The sequence below is a fragment of the Cucumis sativus genome, chromosome 5 (assembly GCF_000004075.3).
Source record: "Cucumis sativus cultivar 9930 chromosome 5, Cucumber_9930_V3, whole genome shotgun sequence".
Taxonomy (NCBI): domain Eukaryota; kingdom Viridiplantae; phylum Streptophyta; class Magnoliopsida; order Cucurbitales; family Cucurbitaceae; genus Cucumis; species Cucumis sativus.
Window position 1 is genome coordinate 15,660,323 of NC_026659.2, and position 14,444 is coordinate 15,674,766.

A 14,444-nucleotide genomic window follows, 5' to 3' on the forward strand; every position below is an offset into this window, starting at 1 on the left:
TAACTATCACAAATTCGTTTATTACGACAAATTTGAATTTATATAAGTTTCACACCAATGTACAAAAAAATAGCCAACACTTTAATATATATACACTATAATACGATTTATAATATTTGTACATCTTAATACAAGTTTCAATAATCCACATGTACAGAATCCTAGCCCTTAATCAAAAAATATTTTAAATAGCATTAGAATACATCTAACAAGATTTTCTGCAGAAGCATAAACGACCAACCGAGAATGTTCGTCTCTGGAAATGTTCTTTGAAAGAAAACTCATGAAGTTGTCGACTCCAGTTGAACCTACAAAGACAACATGAATATAAGTATCCATAACACATACGTACAATCAATGAGTAACTAAATCAATGTCTCAACAAAATACAGAACACAAACAAGAACTTCAACACTTGATTCCATGAAATGAAAAGAAGCATGTGGATTTAAAATTGAAAAATGGAACACTTGATTCCATGAAATGAAAAGAAGCATGTGAGGACTACATTAGGCAAACACAGCAAACAACAAGTTGAAAAATGGAAGAAAAAACCTGTGGATTTAAAGTTGCCTTGGAAAGATGGGTAGTTTTGGGTGATTCGTTTGCGTTGCATGAAGATAAATGGACTTCTCTGCTTGGTCTTGATCTTTTGTTGGTATATTTTCTAAATTTCTTTATAAGGGTATATTCAAGAGATGATATGCTTAGTTTGGTTTTAGAATTGGCTTATCAAAGATAGTCGGTTGAAGTGGAAATAATAGTTTTTGAGCAAATCCTGTATTGTGAAGTGATGCAGAGTTCTAGTGTGTTACTCAAGTAGTAGGATCAACAATTTTGGGTGTGTTGTGAAGTGTGTTGTGATATAACTAATGCAAATGTAAATTCTCAGCTGTTTTTATAACCCAAATTTAAAAGAATAGTGTGAAGAAGTGTAATCCCAAATTATCAAAAAGTTGGACAATCAATCTAACCTGGTTTGGCGATACATAAAGTGGGTTCTCATATAGGGTAGGACCTCCAAAACTGCCACCAAATATCTTGATTGGATTCAAACAGAATCGTGGGCCAACCTGTCAAATGCAATTATTTGAAGTCCGTGAAAAAAATTGTGAAAACCCACTTATAAACTAAACAGGAAGTGGAATTTGAATAACCTCAATGAGTGTCATTTTATCAAGTCCTCCTCGAGCGACTTTATCTGATTCATTATGTGGAACAGATATCTGATCACACCAAACAAAGAAGACAAGCACCATATCATTAAATAATAGGTTGGGGAATAGGTCACACCCACACAAATCTCAAACAAGAACAAAGATACCAACAGTTGATGGAAAATTGAACATGTAAGTTTAAAGGATAACAATCAATTATATGGAAATGTATACAGTGAACTAGAAAAACAATGAAATCATTGACAAAAACAATGAAATCATTGACATAAGAAAGAAAAATAGCAAGATCCCCAACTAGGACTCCTAAAAACTATTCCCCAAAATCTGCTTAATCTCAAACTCTTCAAATCAATTAATTTTTTGCCATGCCAAATTCCTTTCCTAATGACGATTGTATGCCTCATATCTTAAGGACGACACTTCTGACATTTATCCATATATACCTTAACGTACTTCATTAAAAACACGCATTGTTCCTCAGGTGGTGTTGCTAACGGAGTGATGGTTATAAATAAAGCATGATCATGGTTAGTATTAAATTCTGTAGCAAGTAGGAAATAAATAAAGCATACCTGGTAATTCCAGAACCAGATATGGTCATCAACAATAGAGAAAACAAATACATGATCATGGTACGGTTTAGAATGTCGATGCTCCTTAGGAGTTCCAAAAATCTGAGAGAAAAACACATTGGTGAGATAAAAGTATGTCATGCAAAACAAGAGTTAATAGCAATCGTTTTAAAAAATCCCATTATTTGGAGAAGCAGCAAGGATCTACATACTTTTCACAACATAGTAAATATGCATATGTGAAATCAGAAATTAATAAAGGCAGCATGGAAAGAGAATAATAGTGGTGAGGCACCGGCATTTTAGAATGGGCACAAGTATTCATTAACCATATTCTTATGCCATGATATTACATGAAAGAAGTGCATTATGAATATCTTTTATTTTTCTTTCCAAATAAGAAAAAACTGAAAGAAGCTACTTCGACTACAGTCATGCAGACCATTTTATCAATTCAATACGATGTTAGCTTTGGATTGAAGGAGCAAGGAAATGAGCAAAAAATGCGTTTAATGAAGAAAGACAAGGAAATTGACATTTGCCTCATACATTGATCCACGAGTAAGAATGAAAAATCATTTCAACATTCAAAAATTAATTGTTAAAGACAAAACTTTGCCATTGGTACCTGAATAATCATTTCCTTCAGAAGTTTCCAGTGGACATCTTTATCAAAATTTGATGAAAATGTCAAAATTGGACGGGAACCTTTCAGATGGTTCCCTGTAAGCTTCAATTCTTCCATTGTATGCACTGAAAGCAAAAAAAAAAAAAAAAAAAAAAAAAAAATGGACAAGTAAGAAAACTTCATTTAATAAAGAAATCAAATAAAATTTTAGTAACCAGTAATAAAATTTGAATACAAGTTAAAATTACTGGCATTAACTAAAAACTTCAATGAAACATTTTGGACTTAAAGAAGAGCAGAAACAGTAATGGTTAATCAGTGGGCAAGTGATAGCCATTAGGATAGAACTCAAATATTTTTCTCACAGGAAAAAACTTTCAAAGGCAGTTACCATCCGTAATCCAGCAATGAAGTGTACGCCCATATCCAGAATGAAACCCCTCTGACACAAGACATATGTTGTCAATGAAAGATAACATTTAAGAATACATCATGGGGATAAAAAGAACAAAAAGAGAGAGAGAGATAACATAGATATAAATGTAGAGGTCTTGTTATTGGGCAATCCATTATACAATAGTTCCATCTATAATAAGAACATCATATTCTTCCATGAAAAAGTGTAAAAGTGGCAATCATGAATCATGATTTGATGGGAAAAATGAAAACAACATAGATAATATTTAAAATTTGTGTTATGGTTGTTTACTAGAAGAACACTTACAGCGAAGTCCCGCCGCCAAGAGCTTGAGAAGTAGGGGTTCGAACTATTCATTGATCCTTCAACAATCACTTGGACGCTCATCATATCCCCAACGTCAGCAATTAAGTTTTTGCACTGCAAAACAATAAAGAGCATTTTGCCGAAGTACTAGAAAGAATAAAAAAACAAGAATAAAAAATAATCTAAAAAAAGTACCTCAACAAATGCATATTCCAACTCGCTTGTGGCTGCATTACGACCATATTGCCAATTTAGAAATTGCTCTTTGTAATATCTTCAACTTAGACCCAAGCCATTTTGAATGCAACTTTTTCAGTGTACGTAAAATGACTTTATGGGGTTCATGGTTGATGATATTGATTTGGGTTTTTCTTTCCTTTTTTTCCTTTGCTAAAAAAGGTTAAGATAAGAGAGCCACTACCTTCAACTTAATATAACTTATAAGATGAAATAATTTTTCTCTGTGATCTATAAAGTTGCATTATTTATATCCTATGTCTCAACTGGTCCATTAGAACTTTCATTGTCATATCAGTTTCATAAATAGTGGTAATAGGAAGACAACATCTAGTCTCGATAAAAGTGATATACATTGGGATCTATACTATGGGCAATTAGAATTTATACTTCCAGATCAATATTCTCATTTCTCAAGAGAGAGACTATTGGGATCATAAAATAATACTAACAGAAAATCTGGCACTTGGCATGCATCTTTGGGAAAAATATATTAGGTAATGAACCACCAGGAACAATGCTTGACACCGCTAAGTGATCCATGTTGGGGGAGAACCATAAAGAGGATCTCAATTGAAAAGAATTATGTCAAATCTGTGAATCTAACCTTTTACAAATGGATCTTTTCAAAAGAGTTTACAACAAACTTTACCTTTAAAAGGAGTTTGATAAAGGACTTCAAGCGTGAAAGTCCAAAATCACAAACCTAAATAAAATACCACCAGATATGTACCACATTAATTGATCAAAGCAAACACACACACTAGAGAGAGGGAGTAGGAAAATGGGAAGGAACTAGCACAATCACTAAGAACATGATTTAAGTATCAACAAAAAGTCAATATTCTCCAAGCAAAAACATGATAACTAATCATAAAGAATTATGATTATGTTTTAACTAATCAAAATTTTATTCAAAGGGTCTTATCCCCTACCTCAAAAGAAAGTTAACTAATAAAATTAGAACCATTAAAATAAAATCTAGTTCACCAGGATTCCACTAAAATAACATTCTAAAATGATTTCCTCCTATGTACATTCAATAATCAAGATTTCCTCCCATGGGCATTTCATCAAACAATTGGTGGGCAACACAAAAGAAAGAATATTCATTTACTTAGTGGCAGCCAGAAATCTAGAAAAATTAAGGAATAAATACAAAAATTTGTGAAGAACATATCTTAGATGCAATGTTGAGAATTGAGTTTCAAGTTTAATTGAAAAAATCGGCAGGAGCAAGAACTCGATTCTTCTTAAATTTCGACCATGGGATTTTGTATCCAGAAACCACTTTGCAATCTAGCAAATAGCCTAAAGCTTTATTCAAATGCAATCTAGCAAATAGCCTAAAGCTTTATTCAAGTAATAATAAGGGATGAAGAAATTATAATTGCCTTTTGGAAATAAGGATAAGAGGTGGAACGAATCTGAGAAAGGCGAGATTTGGAGGCTTCAATGGTAGACTCCAAAGAGTGGTCGTAGCCCGTTCGTCGTGTAGTAGAAGAGGTACAAGCGGCGTTGGAGTGGGGAGATGACCACGAGGGGGCAGTGCCGATGATGGACCTCGTCGTCGTCTGGAGAAGGGAGTTCAAGGAGTTCGGAGATTGGGAGGCGAAAGGGAAGAAATCTGAAAGGGGAGGCGAAAAGGGAGAAAGGGGAGAAAGTAGAAAGGGGAGGCAAAAGGGGAGAAAGACGAAAGAAAGGGGAAAGGGGAGAAGGGAATAAGTTAAAAATCCCTAAAAAAGTTATTATTTTTTTATATTAAATATATTATTTTATTATTATTTTATTTCTATTTTATGACATCAAATAACTGTCGTGAAAAATATTTTCCGAAAATTTCCGTCTTTTCCCGCCAAAAACGCGTTTTTTCCCTTTCGTGACATTTTTTTTTCCTCCATCTATTTTGTGATATAAATAAATGTCATAGTAGAGGGTTTTTCTTCTAGTGAGAGTTATAAAGGAAAATGATTATGATAGTCCTAAGCTGCTTATGATAATCCAAGTATTATAAAATAATATTTATTTGGGGTTAAGGTTATTATTGGTAGAATTATGGTAACATGTGTTTGGGAGAAGAAATACGAATGGTAGTGTTATGATAGTATGTATTTGGAAGAATGATTATTGTTGTAGTATTATGATAATATACGTCTAGGGGAAGAGTTTTGATTGCAGTGTTATTATAACATGTGTTTGGTCGAAGGGTTATAAGTGTAATACAATGAAAAGATGTAGGAAAATTTGTAGGATTATGAGAAGATAAAGTAGAAAAATTTGTAGGGTTATTTAACCCTAATTTCCAATTTTACAAACAACCAAGACCTTTTTTCTAATCTCTTGACTCTCTATCCCAAACACAGCCTAAGTATAATGAAGTTCTGATAAATTTAATAATATTAATATTATAAACATGATTCTAGGAATTTTAACAATAAAAAATATTAGAGAAATAATAGATCAAACTCAAAATTATTCAACAACTAATGGCCGTGGCTATAAACATAAAAAATTTAGTGTGGGTTATAAAAACGGATTATTGTTTAATGTCATAATTAATAATTATTGGGAGACTAAACTAATCTGGTTTGCTTAGTTAAATTGAAAATTTTGAAAACAAAGTATGCACATCCTATGCGAATGTTTATAAGACCGAGTCGAATCAGGGCTTAGTTTAATTATCATTAAGGTATTATAATGTTGTTCAAAAGGTTCATGCATGGTTCAAATATTTCACATCCTTGCACGTCCTTGACCAAGTAAAATGAAAAAAAATATATATATTAGAGAACCGATAATTAGATATTGGTTTTATTTTGTTTTTAAAAAGTATTTGAATCTTATATTTGTCTATATACCTCAACGTTGTTGTACACAGACTCTTGGATAAAACGTGAAGGATCATTCACAATTATTAATATTATTAGAGAACAATAGAGTTATATAAAAGGGGCTCTTCCAAAAATAGCAAAAAGAAAATTACGATAACATGACTCATCATTACATATTTTAAATTGTAAAAGTAGAAAATTTAAGAGCCGGTAATCTTATATTTTATGATTACCGTCTGATAGCTCTCTAATAGTCCTATAACTACCGTCTGATAGTTGTCTGATAGCTCTCTAATAGTCCTATAACTACCGTATGATAGTTGTCTGATATCATTAATTTGATATATTTACAATATGCAAAAAATAGTTGTTATAAGCTATTTTTTTCAAATGTTTTTGCCATTTGATGCAATTTTCCTACTTAAAATTTGTTTAAAGTATTTTGTATTGTTATTGCACATTAAAATTTTCCTTACTAATTCTAAACAATACATTTGAAATCAATTAAAAAGAGAAAATGATATTCATATATATTGCAATGAAAAGTATTAGTTAAACAATATATTGGCACACGGTGTCCCTTTTCGCTACTATTCATATGTTAATAGTTATTTTTTATTTTATGAATATTATTTTTTCTCTTGTCTTTGAGTAATGTGTTTTCATTTGTTTAGCTAGATTCCGTATCTTTCCATTATGGTTCAATTTAAACACACATTTAGTTATATTTACAAAATCAAACCAAATAATACAAATTGTATGACTTTTAACTTTCCTTCCTTCTTTTTTTATTGACAAGTTGTTTTTTTTCAAGAAAGACCAACTAGAGTGGAAGGGAAATTAGCAATCACTTAATATTTTACCATTAAAATTATTTAGTTTGAAAATTTCTATATAATTATAGAGAAAATTCAAACTCAAGCCGACCAAAAGCCAATGATTCCTACCATCAAACCAGTTCTGTTCGATAAGTAGAGAATTCAATGTTCGAAAACTACAGATATCAAATTTATCCATTGAATTGTACAAAGTATCGTTCTTAGAATGGTGAGTCAACAGTAAAGGAATTGAGTTTCTGGTAGAAGCTAGAAGCTAGTGTGTGAGGGTCATGATTTGGAATTTAATCTAAGATGGTAATGACTTACCTTCGTAAAGATTCTTTAACATTATTAGCTTGTAAGCGTCTTGAATGAATGTCTTGAAGAACAACGATCTTCCCATTTTATAGGAAGGAAAAACTTCAAAATGGACAAGAAAAAGGATTTTCCGATTAAAAGATCTTTTCGGTAACAAATCTTGTTGATGAAGAAACTTAAAATATCTTCTAAAAATAACCTCTTATGAGAGGAAGAGACATCAACTAAAGGATCAATAAAAATCCCTAAAATCTTGAAAGATAATTTTCCTTTTTAAAATAAACTAATAAAAAGAAACTAAATAAACTTTTTTTGTAAACCCCGAATCCTGAGTCTTTAAGGAATTCATTAACTTTCAAAACTTCCAAGGAGTTGAAGGATTTACTTAGGAGAATTAGAAAATGAATTTGTATTGATTTTTTTTAGTATTTATGGTCGTATCGAAGAGCTCGTAAAAAGCTATTTAAGACAAGTATAGTGACTTGGACAAAAATAAAATTATATTTTATGACTAGGTTAAAAAGGAAATTTTAGTAATATTTTCCAAATTTCATAGGATGCACGTCGTTATTGAAGTGTCATGTTTGGAGAGTCATGAAAACTTCAATTGAAAAGGGAAGGAAATTGTCAAAGGAATAGATTTGGTGGTAAAAAGAAGTAGGCATGTCATGACAAGAAAATTGTGTTACTATTCAGTAAGAGGTAGAAGGGAAGGCTTGAGTCATCCAAGCTGTGATGTAAAGAGGTTAGTAGGTGGTGTCAAGTACCTAAGTGGTGACAAGCATTAGCCAAGTGATAACTTGCAAAAACACAAGTTATTATAGCCTCTTTTATTAGAATAACGAGGCCAAAACACATAAGAAGAGAATCAAAACGAGTAACTCTTATATTACAAATTCATAAGTATTCATAACTACACTTTACATAATCATTATGTCATTTTACGTGGTTTTCAGTATCTAAACACATGTCAATAAACAAAAGAAGAAGTTAGCAAATTGCAGAGTCTCTCATGAGAAGAATAGACGAGCAGACCAAATCACAATGCGAGAAGCGGTTTAAAGAAAATAAAAAATATTTTCTTTTTTTCAATTCTTTTGTGTATTATAATTACGCCTTATGTAATTTACATTCCTTTGCACTTGTGTTCCTCTTAGTATAAGTATAACTTTTGATACAATTCTTTGGTTTCAGCCTTTCTTGTCGCAAGCTTGGCTCCCTGCATTTTAGTATTCTAATTTTTCTCTGTTTCAATGATACTTCAATAAAGTAAATTATGCGAAATAAGGTTTCATTCGTTATTCGGGCGTTTAACTTGTTAAGGAAACTTATTTAGGAAATATTTCTATAGTTTATTATGCGAGCAAGCTTTACCTCAAACTGCTTTTGTAATCTTTTTTCCGCGAATAGTCTTATCATTCACATTTAGCAATGAGAACATCGTGAATCTCTAAATTTTGGGGTGTGCGAGGTTCTCGCTAAAGCTTTTGAAAAATTGTTGTAAAATCCTCCTGGGCATCTTTGAAATATAAGAGGTTTTAACAAAAGTTAAATCTTCGCTAAAAATTTAAAAAAATATGTATTTATTTATTTAATATAAATAACAACTCATATGTTGCCTCCTTAGCAAAAATAAGAAACATAGCTTCAAAAGTAAAAATTAGAAAGTTGAGTAATAAAAGGCGATAAGGGTTACAGTTGCAGAGATAAATGGACTCAAAGAGTGTCTATGATTTTCCACTCAACTCCAATCCACAAATAAAAAGCTTAATCAAAAGTATTCTTTTGCCGAATACAAGGATTCAAAAATTTTAAAAAAATTTAGCAATTTTTTATTCTAAAATAAGATCTACTATGGGGAATGAACAAAGGTATTTTGAGTATTAAATTTGTCACGTTCTAAACATAGAAATATTTTTCGTCGCAAGAATTACGTGATGAGAGTAAACCCTAAATAATGAATAAAACTTGCTTGTATTTTGAGAAGTTTAGAAATGCAAAGAGGAAGGTAAGTCTTTAAGGAGGAATGGTGCTTGAGAACAAGCATAATACAGACTGATGCTTGAGGATAAACATTATTCTAAATTTGAGGGTGTGATAACTTGTAGAAATACAAGTTATTATAGCCTTTTTTATTAGAATAACGAGGTCAAAACGCATAAGAAGAGGATCAAAACGAGTAACTTATATTGCAAATTTATAAATATTCAGAAATACACTTTACATAAGTATTATGTTTGTTTTACGCGGTTTTTAATATCTAAATGCAGGTCTATAAAGAAAAGAAGAAGTTAGCAAATCGCAAAGTCTTTGGAGAGAAGAATAGTCGACAAGACCAAATCACAACTTGAGAAGCAGTTTGCTAAACGACGGAAATGGTAGTTAGAGATAAAGTGACAAGTCACAGATAGCTTTTAGCATACAACGCTGACATGTTTAGAAGAATAGAAATTTTCCCACCAAAATGCTACCTATAAAAGAACTCCATCCCTACCAAGAAAACAATGACTAGACGTCTAAATAGACCAACCAAAGGCCCAAAGGCCTAAATAGGCCTAACCCTAGAGAGTGGCAGAAATAAATAGCTTTTCTGCGGTCTGTAAAAGTCCTTTTTCTTCGATTAGTTGTAAAAGTTAGAGCTTGGCTCCTAAGAAGGGAAGAATCCATACTCCCTATATCCCCTAACTTGTAATATTTTTCATTATCTTTTCTCTCCATTTTTATACTTTTTTGTAATATATGTTGTTCATATTGTACAATGACCGAAGGCCTACATTCTTCAATATATATTACATGTTTATCGTTCAGTTCGTCACTTCTTGACTTTCCACTAGTCAATGAGTTGTTAGTAGTTTAGGATTGTGAATAGTTCTTAATAAGAAATATAACTTATAATTCTTGTCAAGTTAGTTGAGCTATGTTCATTGTTTGGTCAGCGTCAATCGTCAACTACCCGAGAGGGCAAGGAACAAGGATAATGTTAACGCGCGTAAGGAGGAGTTTGGAGACAAACTCTACCTTGCGAGATAAGTTCTACCATTTGAGTCCTGAAAGGCGAACAAGTATAGACAATAGGTGTTGAGAGGTTGTTGTTCTTAATTGCAAAGTTCTATAAGTATTATAAGTGAATTCTTCTAGATATATCTCGCCTAATCAAGCTTAGTCACTTGCATCTCGAAAGGTGAGCAAGTGTGGTGTCTAAAGACTTTGAGAGAAGCTCGCCTTAATCATAAATTAGTTGAGCAAGTTATATCGCATCAAGACTCTCGCATTGCTTAATCGCCTAATAATGCATAGATCTTTCTTTATCTCTCTTCCTCACATACAAGTTAGTCCGCATCTCAATTTCACATCCATCTATTCTCATTTACAGATTCTCCAGGTGTACATAAGTAAACAGTTCTGATTCATTTATACGTTGCTTAATTAATTCTTTTATACCGCCTAATTGATGAGTAGATTCTAGAACTAAATTTTGATAGCAATTCCCTGTGCTCGACTCTTAATCACCTAAATAAACATATTGCTTCACTTATACTTAGACAAGTACTAGGAAAACTTGTACTCAACAAGGACTCAGTAGTTTCGTGATAAAGAAGTACATAATGAGTACTTCGTATACAATCATCATGATCAATGACTTATCGCATAGAATTACTCACCCCAGCAATCAAGTTCTTCGCGTCGTTGGTTAACAAAACACGTGAGAGCAAGCACCAAGCAGAATATGATGTGTATGAAGGATAGTACAAGGTGTAAAGTAACCAAGTAAGTGGTGTCAAGTGATGGCCATGCAACCATGACGTGGAAAGGGAAAGTAGGAGGTGTCATCACAAACGCATGCAAGCATCTCTATAAATAGTAACTGGTAACTTTTAAGAAGGAATGCTACCAATCTACTTGTGTCATTTCCTTGTTTCCACTTGCTATACCTCACAAATTGAGTGTAGTTTGTAGTCTTGGGATGCCAACCATATTGGAGTAAAGAAGGTTCAAGGTTCAATTGAGAAAAGGGAGAAGGGTCAATTTTTAGAGCAATCTGAACAAGGTGCACTTCTGGAGAGCTATAGAGCACATAACTTAGAATTTAGTGCTAAAATTTTGGGATAATATATTTAAGACAACTATAAGCAACTCTATAGAAGGAAGGTTTGTCATTTATATTATGGATTGTAATTTATTAGCCTCTAAAGTTGGAAGAAGGGTTCTAGGCGAGAACTCAGTTTCTGGGCATGACATAGGAAAGCCAAACAATAGGGGCATGCGCGTGCGGCACCAGGCACATGACATCATGCATGTCCAGTACCCAGCACATAGGTCATACATGTGTGCGAGGTTTGCATGTGACCAGGGCTATGTGTTTGCACCAACAGCCCTCTGCCGCCTATCAGCGCTTGTCAGCCACCTACCTACCACCCATCAGTGCATACCAGCCCCCCAGTTGCCCACCCTCAAGTGTCATCCAATGCCAAAGGGCTTTTTCTGGTCATTTTTAAGTAATATTTTGATATTTTTAGGATTAAAGGGAATTAAATAAAATTATTTCCCATTAATTCAGGTCAAGAGGAGATCGTGCAAATTTACATGCCGAGGATTTAAGCTACCATCTGTGAGTGACACAATGATTTCTAAATGAAAATTCTAAATTTAATTTACAAGCTACCATTTAAATATGTTTTGAAATGATTACTAAGCTTTATAGATTATGCTATTTGATTTGCAAAGCATGTTATGAAAAGTACTTGAGTATGCTTAATTTGAAAAGACATGTATTTATTAATGAGATTTGGAAGCAATGATTTATGGGCAATCTTGAGTTTATGAGTTAAGAGTGTTTACTCTTTTAAAAGATAATTGAAAAGCGTGAGTTTAATGAGAATGGTTTTAAAGAGAAAATCATGGTATTCTATATACTGAGTTCTCAATGGTTAATGTGCACAATCTGGCGTATGGAGCTTTGCTGACCACTTAGCCAGCTACTACCGAGATTTGTCAGGAAAGTAAGACCAAAGGTGCGCTACTATCTTGACCAAGATTTGGCAAGATGGAAAGACCAAAGGTGCTCTACTATTCTAATCGAAATTGTAAATTAGGCACGATAGGTTGAGCTAGTTACTATCGTAACTGAGTTTCCTAGGTATAGAATATACAGAGATAAAAGTTTATTTGAAAGTCAGAAAGAATTTAGCACAAGGAAGTTCTTAAGATTTTATTCTTATGTCAAGCACTGTGAATGATTTGTGTAAAGTGTTAAAGTGTATTTGTTTTAAAAGTATGTTGTACAAAATCATCAGTCACATAACTTTTTAGTTCACCCTTTCCAAATGTTTTTCCCACTTTCCAAGTAGTGATCGTGATCCGAGAGCCTGACCGTTGTCTCCAAGTCTGTTGTGCAATCTTGTTTATACTTTTGTTGCTATGGTCAGTTTTAGATCTATATATGTCATGTACATAAGTTTTTGTTTTAGGTTAGATTAGTTAAGATATTTCTTTTGGGTTAATGTGTTCTCTATAAAGAAACGGCGTTTAGCCTAAACTTATTTTGAATTAATGTAAATAAGTTTGTTTCAAGTTTTTTTTATCGTAGTATCCACTGCATAAGTTTTTGATTTACTCAAGTTATTTAGTGTTACAAAAGGTTTAGAAGTCAGGATCAATTGGTGCTATTCAAAAGGGGAATGATGTTAATTGACTTAAGTGAAAAACATAATTTACACTCGGGCGCGTAAGGTGCATGTGCGTCTCCCAAAAAGAAAAAAATTATCACATTTCACGATCAACGGTGGTTTCGAATGTGGTTTTCGGTGGTCTTCTTTAGTTATTTTATCATCTTCTGTCTGAGTAGGTTCATTTTGATTCGGGTTTCAATTCATTGTGTAGTATTGGATCTACTTGAAATGGCCATCAAATTGAAATCAATTTTGATTTCAAATAATCCTTTAGTTTATTTTCTCTCAGATGGTTTTAGTGCAAGTGTAGCCGGTAAATCCTCCGAGCCTCTTTATGCTAAAATTTCTAGTGGATTTCAAAGGCAATTGTGCTATTGGTGTCTTATTTTTCTTGGCCAAAACTGTCTTCAGTTGCTTACGACACCAGTGAGGTTAAATAATCCTAAATCCTCGATCAATGGTGAGATAATGAAAATGTTTGAGTGCAGTGAAGTGACGACAGTGAAGCAACGAGCTTTGACGGGCCTAAATGTGTGCACAACATGGTTGTCAAAGATCGGAGAGTAGCGGCAGAAAGCGGTGACCTAAAAATTTGTCAATGTCAAAACGATCTAAGTTGAATAACCGATCAGGTGAACTAGGAGAGAACCGCATCTCCGGGCTTTCTAAAAAAAATCATAAATTTGTTGTTGGGCTGCCAAACAAAATTGATGATGGGACAAACATTAATGGGCCTTATGGTGGTGGGCTTAAGAACTATAGAACTACATGTGGGCTGGCAAATTGGTATGGCAGATGGGCAATCGGATGGAATTTTTTTTTATAAAATTTCAATGGGATCGGTTGGTAATTTGGAAGGACGGGTTGATTCAAGTAAGCAAAAAAGGTTGCCGCATTTAGATATTAGCGGTTTGAAGTCTTCATGGGCTTCTCTATTTGGCTCATCAAGTGGAAATTCACTACTTTATACACATGCTACATTCGTGGGGGATAAAATTGTAGTTACACCTTCCGAGGAGGTTATTGCTCAAGGAGTTTGAGTGTGGGAAAATTCCTTAGTAGGGCAATTAATTTATGCAAAAATGCCTTATGCAATCATATATTAGCTTATCGAGAAACTCTGGAGTAAAATTGAAATGCCCACGATTACGATTCTTGAGAACGAACTGATCTGTTTCCAATTCAGACGTCCAAGATTTGTTGAGTGGATCCAATCTTGTGAACTGGGGCATCTTGGTGGAAAACCTATTCTCCTTCGTAAATGGACCCCAGGTGTTGTCTCTGAATCCTTTGTTTTTTATTCTGTTTCTATATGGATTAAACTTGGTAGAATTCAAATGGAGCAATGAATAGATTTCAAATTGGCTGTTGTTGCTAGTGCTATAGGCAAATCCCTATCTTTAGATCTAGCTACTAAGGAAAAATGAAGACTGTCATATGCGAGAGTATGTGTTTAATTAAATGTGAAC

General features: G+C 33.2%; 1 protein-coding gene across 1 annotated transcript; it reads right to left on the bottom strand.

Moving 5' to 3' along the window:
• Positions 1–893: 893 nt before the first annotated feature.
• LOC116403918 (ribosome biogenesis protein BRX1 homolog 2-like) lies at positions 894–3,882 on the bottom strand. Its single transcript, XM_031885863.1, has 9 exons — positions 3,792–3,882; positions 3,298–3,329; positions 3,103–3,216; positions 2,754–2,820; positions 2,627–2,662; positions 2,379–2,503; positions 1,751–1,852; positions 1,158–1,226; positions 894–1,073 (listed from the first exon to the last, which is right to left on the bottom strand). The coding sequence occupies exons 1-9, from the start codon at positions 3,880–3,882 to the stop codon at positions 912–914; spliced, it is 798 nt and encodes a 265-aa protein (XP_031741723.1). The 3' UTR covers positions 894–911.
• Positions 3,883–14,444: the final 10,562 nt, after the last annotated feature.